Below are 12,266 nucleotides of genomic sequence, written 5' to 3' on the forward strand. Positions count from 1 at the left end.
ATATGCTATAGCCTTAATGTGTGTCTGCGCATTAAGGCACTACCTTTTTTCCTTCTCAAGTGCAGCGAACACCCGAGTTATGTAAGCGTTTTGTGCAGAGAGGTTGAGAGGTCAGCCAGTCTCTCTGAGCGTGGGTATAGTTCTTCCTATACTGAATTATTCAACAGGTCTGATTAATATACTCTTCCACAGCATAAACTAGGACGCCGAAGTTTGTGCTGTTTCCATGACAACACAGTATGTGGTCGCTTACGTGGTGCTAAATATAGAACTGTTTCACATTTTTTTCATACACCAGTATAGTGGTTCACACAGAGATCCTAATAAATTACTAGAAGGGCTATGTCATAAACCCTCAAAGTTCCAGAAAGGTGTGAACATGGCAGCTATATTGGTCAGGGAGATATCCAAACCAGTCTAATTGGAATGAATGGCAGTAGAGGTATAATCAGAGGTTTACTTATGCAGGAAAATAAAAGGCATGTAAACAATTAATCTATATCAGCACAGGGGCTGAAGAGGTAGCCTAACATCTTTATGGAACACCTAACATGTTAGATGTCATCCCTAAATGTTTATTTTCTCAGAAGAACTGTTATGGGAGGGTGGAATATATGCAGAGGGCTACCAAAGGAGTAAGATAACCACAGAACTTTGAAAATGAACAGGATTTCTCTGCTCCCCCCTTTCATGGGACTTAAAGGTTCTCTCCCTCTTATAATGAATCTGTTGCCTAACTTTCTTTCATAGCCAGCAGCCTAACAGGGAGTCCCCACCGTGGAAGTGTCCTGACCTAGAAACTGTTCCCTCAGGGAGGGACCAACTGTATAACAGCGGGGTCATAAGACACACAAGTCTAGAGGTGACAAGAGCATGCTGACTAGTCTGTGTTGTATAGCTCAATCTAGCCTCCATACACAGTCTTCCACCATGTTGCTCACATCACAAACATCAAGTCCTGACAGATCTGAGAAGGGGGTCAACAAGAATCTAGGGATATGAGCAGGGAACTGGTTTGGAATTGGGCAATGATATCTACTCTTCTAGATCAGTGTACTGACCCTGAACACTCAAGAACAGAGTTTCACAATCAACACCAAAGAAATGAGCACATACAGATAAACAGTTGAATTAATAAAAGCTCTTTAATAACAAAGTATTATCCTGTGATCAAAACAACACAAAAAGTAAAATGCATATCGTACATCAGTAACTGGAACAGTGGAAATTTTGCACTTACAATCATTACCACCTGACCAAAGGTTCCTTGTTTTAAACTATTATTTCATAGGTTAAACATGAACTACCCACTCACTGCCACAGCACCAACCACTGCTGTCAATAACACAGTACAGCAGTGCTCACTAACCTGGCATAACCATGAGTGTCTGTGCACTGCACCTCCAGTGAACTTAATGAAATGCACCTTCACACGCTCCTCCTTGAGTGCAGTCCAACATAATAAAACCACAGCAGGACTCACACCACATAGTCATGAAGTCAGCATTTTAAAAACAGTTGGCTAAAAATCCCATTAGTGAATTTTCATCCCGAAGTATCATCTTCCTCCTATCGCTTTCATCTGAAGAGAGATACAGATAAACAAACAATCAGACTGGTGTAGAGGTGTAAATGAGTTCAGTAGATAACCTGAACAGGTAACAGTGTAAGGATGAGTGGTCTAACCAGTTGGAAGGGACAGGTTTCTGGTCAAACCTGCTTGGGGGGGGCTAATAGAAAGTAATGTCAACTAAAAGATGTTGGACCCCACTTGTTAAGTGGTGGTTGTGGGCTGAGGGGAGGTTCCAGGTTTCTGTGGTCATCTGACTGTTTTCTCAACTGGAGCTTGGGGATAGAGTGGAGGTTGTGTGTGTGTGTGTGTGTGTGTGTGTGTGTGTGTACAGTATGTGTGTGGGTGTTCTGACCTGCAGGTCAAGGGGTTGCTCCAGTGACCCTCCCAGCTTCTGCAGAGCTGCACTAAGGCCAGCCCTCAGAGCCCTGTAGTCCGGTTGGTCAGAGTACTGCAGAGCCATCACCTGAGACAGGTACACCTGCAGAGCACCTGATACATAATATACACAGATGCATTATATCCCATGAACACACACAAAACATATTATGCTGCATAAAAAAACAAATCACTAGAAAACTGGACTTACTCAAGACTTTCTTCTGTCCGAAGCAGTGACTCAGGAGACCTGGAACATCCTCCATGTACCTGGACCATTACAGTGAAGGGTCAGGTTTGGCCACTCACTCAAGGCTTTACCATTTTATAAATACAGAATAACATTATCATAATGGCTTTGTTGCCATAGTGAGGAGCTGGCTCTCACCTCTCCTTCTCAGTAGCAACGCGGGCTGGAGTGTGTGTGAGGGAGGTCCATGGCAGTGCCCCTGTGTACCAGCGCAACATGCAGTAACCCAAAGCCTGTAGGTCACTACGCCGAGACGGACCTAGAGGTATGATCACACACAAGTACTTATGGTTGGTTAGAGGCAACTTGTACCTCCTCCAAAGTATCTGAAGGACTGCAGATGATTGACAGGCTGTAGGATGACTCACCTGCTCCCTTGTGAGACTCCAGGCTTATAAAATCAATGGCTCCTTCATGTGGTGTTCGGCTGCCCTCACGGTACTCCACATGCCGGCCACCAGGACAGTAGCGGAAAGCATGGCAGTACCCTGCAAGGTATACCTACACACATGCATACAGGAGTAAGAGTATAGTAGAGGGGTCTGGCAGCTACACAAAAGTACACAAACACACAACTATACAAACACACTCTAACCTGTGTTTGTTGTGCTGGGCTGATGTAGATGTTTTCAGCATGGATGTCTGCGTGAACATACTCATTTTCATGGATGAACTCCAACACATCCAGCTGGGAGAGGAGGGAGAAAGGCAGAGTCAAACAGGAAGCACATCAGATAGGGAATCCTATTTTCAAGTCCTATCATGGCCTCTATATGAGCCTGAGAGAGCACTCACTACTCTGCAGGCCAGCTGAAGGACCGCTTTCTCAGACAGGAGCCCCTCCCCCTCCTCCATGAAAGACTGAAGACTCTGGCCCATGCTGGAGAAAATCAAAAACCTGAAACAAAAACAAATCAAATCTTATTTGTCACATGCGCCAAATACAACAGCCCTTAACCAACAATGCTTTAAGTTAAGAAAAAAAATTAAATAAGTGGCAAGTAAAAAAATAGATAAGTAGAAAATAAAAGGAACAAATAATTAAACAGCAGCAGTAAAATAACAAGCGAGGCTATATACAGGGGGTACCGGTACAGAGTCAATGTGTGGGGGCACCGGTTAGTCGAGGTAATATGTACATGTAGGTAGAGTTAAAGTGACTATGCATAGATTATGAACAGAGAGTAGCAGCAGCGTAAAAGAGGGGTCTGGGTAGCCCTTTGATTAGCTGTTCAGGAGTCTTATGGCTTGGGGGTAGAAGCTGTTAAGAAGCCTTTTGGACCTCGACTTGGCGCTCCGGTACCGCTTGCTGTGCGGTAGCAGAGAGAACAGTCTGACTACACATTCAAAACACACATACGAAAGCAAAAACACACAAATCCCCCATATGTACAAGCAGGCAGCAAACACACATCTCAGTGTACACACACCTGTAGGAGTCTGCATGGAGACCAAATCCTACACAGGAAGGAATCCCAAGGAAGTCCATCTTGGCATGCTTTATCCACTTGTCCACTAGGGGGAGACAGCATCAAAGCAGTTAGAAAGGCTCATTAGTAACTAATAGAGCCTCTACAATGTGCTTCCACCACCAGTAGTCTAGTCAGTCATACACAAACCAAACAATTCCTCCTACTCTATACCTCAGCTTACATGGCCACCTATGGGTACCCATCTGAGTTGCCCATTCACACAACAGTTTGCAGCTTTGCATTAATATAAGGATGTTCCAGCCAAGTAGAGCCCAACGGGCAGTGGTATGAAGTACTTAAGTAGTACTTTTAAGTATTTTTACTTAAGTCGTTTTTTGGGGTATCTGTACTTTACTATTTATATTTTTTGACTACTTTTACTTCACTACATTCCTAAAGAAAATAATGTACTTTTTACTCCATACATTTTCCCTGACACCCAAAAGTACTCGTTACATTTTGAATGCTTAGCAGGACTGGAAAATGGTCTAATTCACACACTTATCAGGTGAACATTCCTGGTCATCCCTACTGCCTCTGACCTGGCGGACTCACTAAACACATGCTTCGTTTGTTAATGATGTCTGAGTGTTGGAGCGTGCCCCTGGCTATCCGTAAATAATAAATGATCCCATCTGGTTTGCTTAATGAAAGGAATTAGAAATGATTCATACTTTCACTTTTGACAGTTAAGTATATTTTAGCAAATACATTTTCTTCTGATACATAAGTATACTTAAAACCAAATACTTTTAGACTTCTACTGGGTGACTTTCACTTGAGTCATTTTCAATTAAGGTATTTTTACTTTTACTCAAGTATGACAATTGGGTACTTTTTCCACCAATGCCTATGGGGTAAACATCAGTGATCTGCAAGCCCTCTCTGTGACCTGCTTATGAAAGGATTTTGTAACAATCTATGCCTTGTATTCTTTAGAGCTTCTGTCAAATGTGTAACTGTACGGCCAGACCTACATAAATGCGTAGATAGCTAAGGTAAGAGGATGGGTAATGCAGTCAGGGGTCCGTTTAGAGCTGTAGTCAAGCTGAGGGCTGGCCAGGTATACGAAGGCAGATGACACTCACCAGATGAGGGCTTGGCAGCTCTCTGCAGGAAGTTCAGCTCATTAAACATCTTCCCGTCCTTAGCCCCCTGCAGGAGAACAGACATCAGTATTCACCACATAACACGCAAACCAACACTGTAGCCAACATAATCATTCTATATTAGAGAACACAGTCTGTGCAGTTGCACTCACTAGTTTGAGGATGTGCTTGTAGTCACTGGAATTGGCACCTTGCCCATTCTGCTGGACTGGGGAGAGATTGAAGACAAGAAAAAATAAATAAGTGTCTGATTAAAATCACCCTGGTCCATGTTAGACACCATCCTGTGTGAAAGTATTCTTCAATCCTGGTCCTAGGGGTCCTACAGGGTGTTGCAGATATTTGTTCCAGCCCAGTACTAACACACCCGAATCAGTGAATAGTCAACTAATCATCAATATGTGTTAGTACTAGCATGGAACAAGAGCCTGTACACCTTGAGGGTACCCTGGAACAGAATTGAAGAAGAGTGCAGTGTGACCTCTCACCTCCATAGAACATCTCTGCATCGCTCTGACTCAACAGTTTTGCCAGCCTCCATTTCCTGCCAGTTGTGTCACAAAGCTCCTCCCCTTCCTGCAGTGGCTCCACAGCACACGCCCGCTTGGCCTTCTTTGCCTTCCCCTTGACTACACACACACAGGAACATGCATATATACATGCACACATACAGTTGAAGTCAGAAGTTTACATACACCTTAGCCAAATACAATTAAACTCAGTTTTTCACAATTCCTGACATTTAATCCTAGTAAAAATTCCATGTCTTCGGATCACCACTTTATTCTAAGAATGTGAAATGTCAGAATAATAGTAGAGAGAATTATTTATTTCAGCTTTTATTTCTTTCATCACATTCCGAGTGGGTCAGAAGTTTACATACACTCAATTAGTATTTGGTAGCATTGCCTTTAAATTGTTTAACTTGGGTCAAACTTTTCAGGTAGCCTTCCACAAGCTGACAGAGCTGGTGTAACCGAGTCAGGTTTGTAGGCTTCCAGGCTCGCACACACTTTTTCAGTTCTACCCACACATTTTCTATAGGATGGAGGTCAGGGCTTTGTGATGACCACTCCAATACCTTGACTTTGTTGTCCTTAAGCCATTTTGCCACAACTTCGGAAGTATTCTTGGGGTCATTGTCCATTTGGAAGACCCAATATGGACCAAGCTTTAACTTCCTGACGGATGTCTTGAGATGTTGCTTCAATATATCCACATAATTTTCCTACCTCATGATGCCATCTATTTTGTGACGTGTACCAGTCCCTCCTGCAGCAAAGCATCCCCACAACAAGATGCTGCCACCCCCGTGCTTCACGGTTGGGATGGTGTTCTTTGGCTTGCAAGCCTCCCCCCCTTTTCCTCCAAATATAATGATGGTCATTATGGCCAAACAGTTCTATTTTTGTTTCATCAGACCAGAGGACATTTCTCCAAAAAGTACAATCTTTGTCCTCATGTGCAGTTGCAAACCGTAGTCTGGCTTTTTTATGGCGGTTTTGGAGCAGTGGCTTCTTCCTTGCTAAGCAGCCTTTCAGGTTATGTCGATATAGGACTCGTTTTACTGTGGATATTGATACTTTTGTACCTGTTTCCTCCAGCATCTTCACAAGGTCCTTTGCTGCTGTTCTGGGATTGATTTGCACTTTTCACATCAAAGTACGTTCATCTCTAGGAGACAGAACACGTCTCCTTCCTGAGCGGTATGACGGCTGCATGGTCCCATGGTGTTTATACTTGCGTACTATTGTTTGTATAGATGAACGTGGTACCTTCAGGCGTTTGGAAATTGCGCCCAAGGATGAACCAGACTTGTGGAGGTCTACAATTTATTTTCTGAGGTCTTGGCTGATAACTTTTGATTTTTCCATGATGTCAAGGAAAGAAACACTGAGTTTGATGGTAGGCCTTAGAATACATCCACAGGTACACCTCAAATGATGTCAGTTCGCCTATCAGAAGCTTCTAAAGCCATGACATAATTTTCTGGAATTTTCCAAGCTGTTTAAAGGCGCAGTCAACTTAGTGTATATAAACTTCTAACCCACTGGAATTGTGATACAGTGAATTATAAGTGAAATAATCTGTCTGTAAACAGTTGTTGGAAAAATTACTTGTGTCATGCACAAAGTAGATGTCCTAACCGACTTACCAAAACTATAGTTTGTTAACAAGACATTTGTTTCAAAAACTAGTTTTAATGACTCCAACCTAAGTGTATGTAAACCTCCGACTTCAACTGTATGAGGGAGGAAAAAAGAACACAAACTATGAGGCCAGGCTGTTGGGAGTCATGTGTTTTGTTAGTTGTAAGTGGCTGTAGTTTAGACTCACCTGTGGAGGGGGACCTGGGGAGAGGTGAAAAGCCAGGTGAGGAGGCAAGCTCCACAGACTGTACCTCTTTTATTTGTTCCACTTTTGGGGTGCCAGCACATCGTTTCCGTGGAGACAAAACAGATTTGTGGCTTTGATCTGCTATAGGGAGGACACACGTTTTCCATTTGCAAAAAAAAAAAAAAATTGCATCAATGTGACAATTACATTTCCAAAGCCCGTCAATGGCTACGATCATTACCTTTCCTTCATTACCACTGATGATAATCATACTGCCCCTGTCCCCTTACCTGCAATATGTTTTGGGGAGGCAGTGACAGGAGGACTGGTTATACTACAAGGAGTTTCCTCGCTCCAGGCCACGGGGACTGAGTTACGGGTCCTACGGAGTGGGGGACGGGTCGACACAGGGCTGGGGGTGGCACAGACGAGGCCTGTAAACAAACGAGAGATGTGACAAGTCCATATTTTAATCTCCAGGAAGAGAACCGCCCTCCCTGCCCATTACCTTCTGTGTCCCAGCCAGTCAGCTGTGCTGTGCTTGGAGTAGGACTGCTTGCATTAGCAGTCATGGTTACACCATCAGTGACATGAAGCTGAAAGTCTCCAGAGGAAGCAGCCTCCACAGGTCCAGAGGGGTCCACAACACACTGCAGCTTGTCCCCACAGGAGGGGCAGAACCGGAAGCCAGGTTGTAGTTTGGTGCCACACTGGGGGCAGAAGTGGAAAAGCATCCTGGCAACACAAAATGAGTTTTACAGACAGACAAGAACATGCTGTTTAACACACAAACGGAGCCAGAAACTTTAGCTACACAAGGTTTTGCCCATGATTGATGACTGTGAGCTTTTGAACATTTAAGGGCAATGTAGCAAATAACATTTTGTTTACATTTTGGCTTAACTCTCAAAGCTGTGATCACAACGTTGATAGCTAAGTTAGTTAACTAACATTACAGAACGATGTCTAATCAGATGTTTAAAATCAGGAACCTAGCTATAGCTAGGTAATGTAGTTCTTTCCTCTGAAACACAAGGTGACATCCTTTACCATACAAATATACATAGAAAACCAAGCTAAAAGCTAACGTTGAACCTAGTTAAAGGCTCACGCTAGCTATCTCAGCGGTGTTATTAGCTAAACAAGTTTAGACAGCTGCCCTCTGTCTCCTATCGCTAGCTAGCGAAATAAATTGGTCTAGCTTCAGCTTGTCCTGGTCTGGTACCTTGCTCTTTACAACCACAGGTACCTAAATCTGTTAATAAAGATACATCCAAGGGGTTTCTTATTTCTAGTACATTGCAGAGACTCACCTGTGGAGGGAGACCCGGGGAGAGGTGAAAAGCCAGGTGAGGAGGCAAAATCCACAGACTGTTCCTCTTTTATTTGTTCCACTTTTGGGGTGACGTCGTTTCCGTGGAGACAAAACAGATTTGTGGCTCTGATCTGCGGATAGGGAGAGCCACGGAGAGAGAAGATATATATATCAGACAAGCTAAAAAATACGAAGTTACTGTGTGAGCCAGTAGACAAAATAACATGTCAAAGTGGTGGCGACCGGAAGCGGGGGTGTAATCAATAGCAAAACAGTTGCGTTTTGCAACGAAAACGGGAGTTTATTAGACAAATTCATGAAGGTCCCGCCCCATTTTGTTTGCTTCCTTCCAGAAACGGTCATGCATGTACATGTATTTACCTGGCGTGCCTGAGGGTGGCGCTGTTAGTAATTACTACATGTTATCATCTGTACGACATCAGATAAACGTTGTTCTTTTACACGCCTCAGTGTGCTAATATACACTGCTCAAAAAAATAAAGGGAACACTTAAACAACACAATGTAACTCCAAGTCAATCACACTTCTGTGAAATCAAACTGTCCACTTAGTAAGCAACACTGATTGACAATAAATTTCACATGCTGTTGTGCAAATGGAATAGACAACAGGTGGAAATTATAGGCAATTAGCAAGACACCCCCAATAAAGGAGTGGTTCTGCAGGTGGGGACCACAGACCACTTCTCAGTTCCTATGCTTCCTGGCTGATGTTTTGGTCACTTTTGAATGCTGGCGGTGCTTTCACTCTAGTGGTAGCATGAGACGGAGTCTACAACCCACACAAGTGGCTCAGGAAGTGCAGCTCATCCAGGATGGCACATCAATGCGAGCTGTGGCAAGAAGGTTTGCTGTGTCTGTCAGCGTAGTGTCCAGAGCATGGAGGCGCTACCAGGAGACAGGCCAGTACATCAGGAGACGTGGAGGAGGCCGTAGGAGGGCAACAACACAGCAGCAGGACTGCTACCTCCGCCTTTGTGCATGGAGGAGCCCTGCAAAATGACCTCCAGCAGGCCACAAATGTGCATGTGTCTGCTCAAACGGTCAGAAACAGACTCCATGAGGGTGGTATGAGGGCCCGACGTCCACAGGTGGGGGTTGTCCTTACAGCCCAACACCGTGCAGGACATTTGGCATTTGCCAGAGAACACCAAGCTTGGCGCCCTGTGCTCTTCACAGATGAAAGCAGGTTCACACTGAGCACATGTGACAGACGTGACAGAGTCTGGAGACGCCGTGGAGAACGTTCTGCTGCCCGCAACATCCTCCAGCATGACCGGTTTATCGGTGGGTCAGTCATGGTGTGGGGTGGCATTTATTTGGGGGGCCGCACAGCCCTCCATGTGCTCGCCAGAGGTAGCCTGACTGCCATTAGGTCCCGAGATGAGATCCTCAGACCCCTTGTGAGACCATATGCTGGTGCGGTTGGCCCTGGGTTCCTCCTAATGCAAGACAATGCTAGACCTCGTGGCTGGAGTGTGTCAGCAGTTCCTGCAAGAGGAAGGCATTGATGCTATGGACTGGCCCGCCCGTTCCCCAGACCTGAATCCAATTGAGCACATCTGGGACATCATGTCTTTCTCCATCCACCAACGCCACGTTGCACTACAGACTGTCCAGGAGTTGGCGGATGCTTTAGTCCAGGTCTGGGAGGAGATCCCTCAGGAGACCATCCGCCACCTCATCAGGAGCATGCCCAGGCGTTGTAGGGAGGTCATACAGGCACGTGGAGGCCACACACACTACTGAGCCTCATTTTGACTTGTTTTAAGGACATTACATCAAAGTTGGATCAGCCTGTAGTGTGGTTTTCCACTTTCATTTTGAGTGTTTTTGTGTGATTGTTGTCAGCACATTCAACTATGTAAAGAAAAAAGTATTTAATAAGATTATTTCATTCAGATCTAGGATGTGTTGTTTAAGTGTTCCCTTTATTTTTTTGAGCAGTTATATGTTCTCAGACGTTAATACAAAGGAAAGCTCAACATTACGAAACAAGGAACAAATGACACCACCAACTCCTCTGAACCTAGAGGAAAATCTAGCCGAAAATGTAACCTTTATCATAGCTAGTGGCATCTCAGAGAAATCCCAAAAGGTCTAATGTGCCACATTCCTTTTCGTAGTGGGAATATTTTTTATTTTGACGATGTCATTTGAAGATGACTTGGATGTATTAAAGTAGCTTTTCCGAACGTACTGTGAGCCATATCTTGTAATATATTGTCGGTGAGAGACTTAAACGCCGAAAGTGAGTGGCGATTCCATGCAAAAAAAGTCCAACTGCAATGTAGTGGTGTATTCTGGCCACCAGATAGAGCCAAAAGGCAAGAAACTCCCAATGTCAATACAAAAACGGTGTTTGAACTGGAATTTCAAGTGACTTAAGATGCACCTGCAATACTTGGAAGATCAGCTTGTCTGCAAATGGCCTTATAAAGAGAATATTCAAGCTTGAACAAAGGACAGAGACTGACATTTTGAGTTAATATGAATATTTATTCACAGGACTTGGATGTGTTGCAGGAGTTCATCACATACAAATAGACCCAAACGTAACACCAGTGGTTCACTCACCCAGAAAAGTAGCAAAGATAAAAACTTGAAAAGGAACTGAACCTCATGGAAAACATGGATGTCGTCATCAGTCAAACTGAGCCTACTGAATGGGTAAACAGCTTGGTGACAATCATGATGCCAAACAATATGGGTATGCATGGACCCACAGGATCTAAACAAAGCCAGCAAGAGAGAACATTATCCTTTACGTACCACTGAAGAGGCAGTTGCTGAAAGGTATTTTCAGTAGTTAATGCAAACCAATGATTCTGGCAAATCCAACTCGATGAAGAGAGCTCCCGACTCCACATGTTCAATAAGCCGTTTGGGACGTATTCATTCACTCAAGAGACTGCCGTTCGTAATCGTGTCCGCCCCAGAGGTGTTCCAGAGGTGCCTCGTCCAAGCAATCAAATGTATTTATAAAGCCCTTCTTACATCAGCAGATATCTCAAAGTGCTGTACAGAAACCCAGCCTAAAACCCCAAACAGCAAGCAATGCAGGTGTAGAAGCACGGTGGCTAGGAAAAACTCCCTAGAAAGGACAAAACCTAGGAAGAAACCTAGAGAGGAACCAGGCTATGAGGGTACAGCATTTGGAAGGTGTCATAAACATCATGGATTACATTCTTGTCTGGTGTGATGACACAGAGCAGCACGACTGGAGACTGAGACAGCTACTAGACAGACTGAGAAGCATCAACTTGAAACTGAATAATGACAAGTGCAAAATCAGAATGACAGAAATTCACTACATTACACGTGTTACGCAAAGAAGGCCTGAAACCAGACTCCGAAAAAGGTCAGAGCAATTCAAGAAATGCCAGAGCCAGAGGATAAAGCAGCGCTTCAGAGGTTCATGGGAATGTTGCAGTATCTCACAAAGTTCATCCCAAATCTCTCGGAATGTGCAGTCTGCAACACACACAAAAACAAACCAAAGAGTTTTAATATATATATATTTTTTACTTAACCTTTATTTAACTAGGCAAGTCAGTTAAGAACAAATTCTTATTAACATTGACCTTCCTACCCTGGCCATACCCGGACAACGCTGGGCCAATTGTGCGCCGCCCTATGGGACTCCCAATCACAGCCGGATGTGATACAGCTTGGATGCGAACCAGGGACTGTAGTGATGCCTCTTGCACAGAGATGCTGCGCCACTCGGGAGCCCTGTCATCCAATCACAGAGAGAACTTGTTAGAGCGAACCTCTTCCATTACGACACAGTATCTACGATGTGTGGATTACTA

The 12,266-nt window shown here is 44.2% G+C and overlaps 1 protein-coding gene across 3 annotated transcripts; it reads right to left on the reverse strand.

Moving 5' to 3' along the window:
• Window positions 1-1,126: 1,126 nt before the first annotated feature.
• Window positions 1,127-8,757, reverse strand: vrk3 (VRK serine/threonine kinase 3). Of its 3 annotated transcripts, none has more exons than XM_014126918.2 (15): window positions 8,430-8,757; window positions 7,625-7,851; window positions 7,407-7,550; window positions 7,117-7,254; window positions 5,268-5,408; window positions 4,932-4,987; window positions 4,759-4,825; window positions 3,629-3,713; window positions 2,994-3,096; window positions 2,794-2,886; window positions 2,567-2,699; window positions 2,337-2,457; window positions 2,160-2,218; window positions 1,926-2,062; window positions 1,127-1,582 (listed from the first exon to the last, which is right to left on the reverse strand). In XM_014126918.2, exons 2-15 carry the CDS (start codon window positions 7,848-7,850, stop codon window positions 1,559-1,561), a joined length of 1,527 nt encoding a protein of 508 aa, XP_013982393.1. In that variant the 5' UTR covers window position 7,851; window positions 8,430-8,757; the 3' UTR covers window positions 1,127-1,558.
• Window positions 8,758-12,266: the final 3,509 nt, after the last annotated feature.

This window comes from Salmo salar, chromosome ssa11, assembly GCF_905237065.1.
Source record: "Salmo salar chromosome ssa11, Ssal_v3.1, whole genome shotgun sequence".
In the NCBI taxonomy this organism is placed as follows: Eukaryota; Metazoa; Chordata; class Actinopteri; order Salmoniformes; family Salmonidae; genus Salmo; species Salmo salar.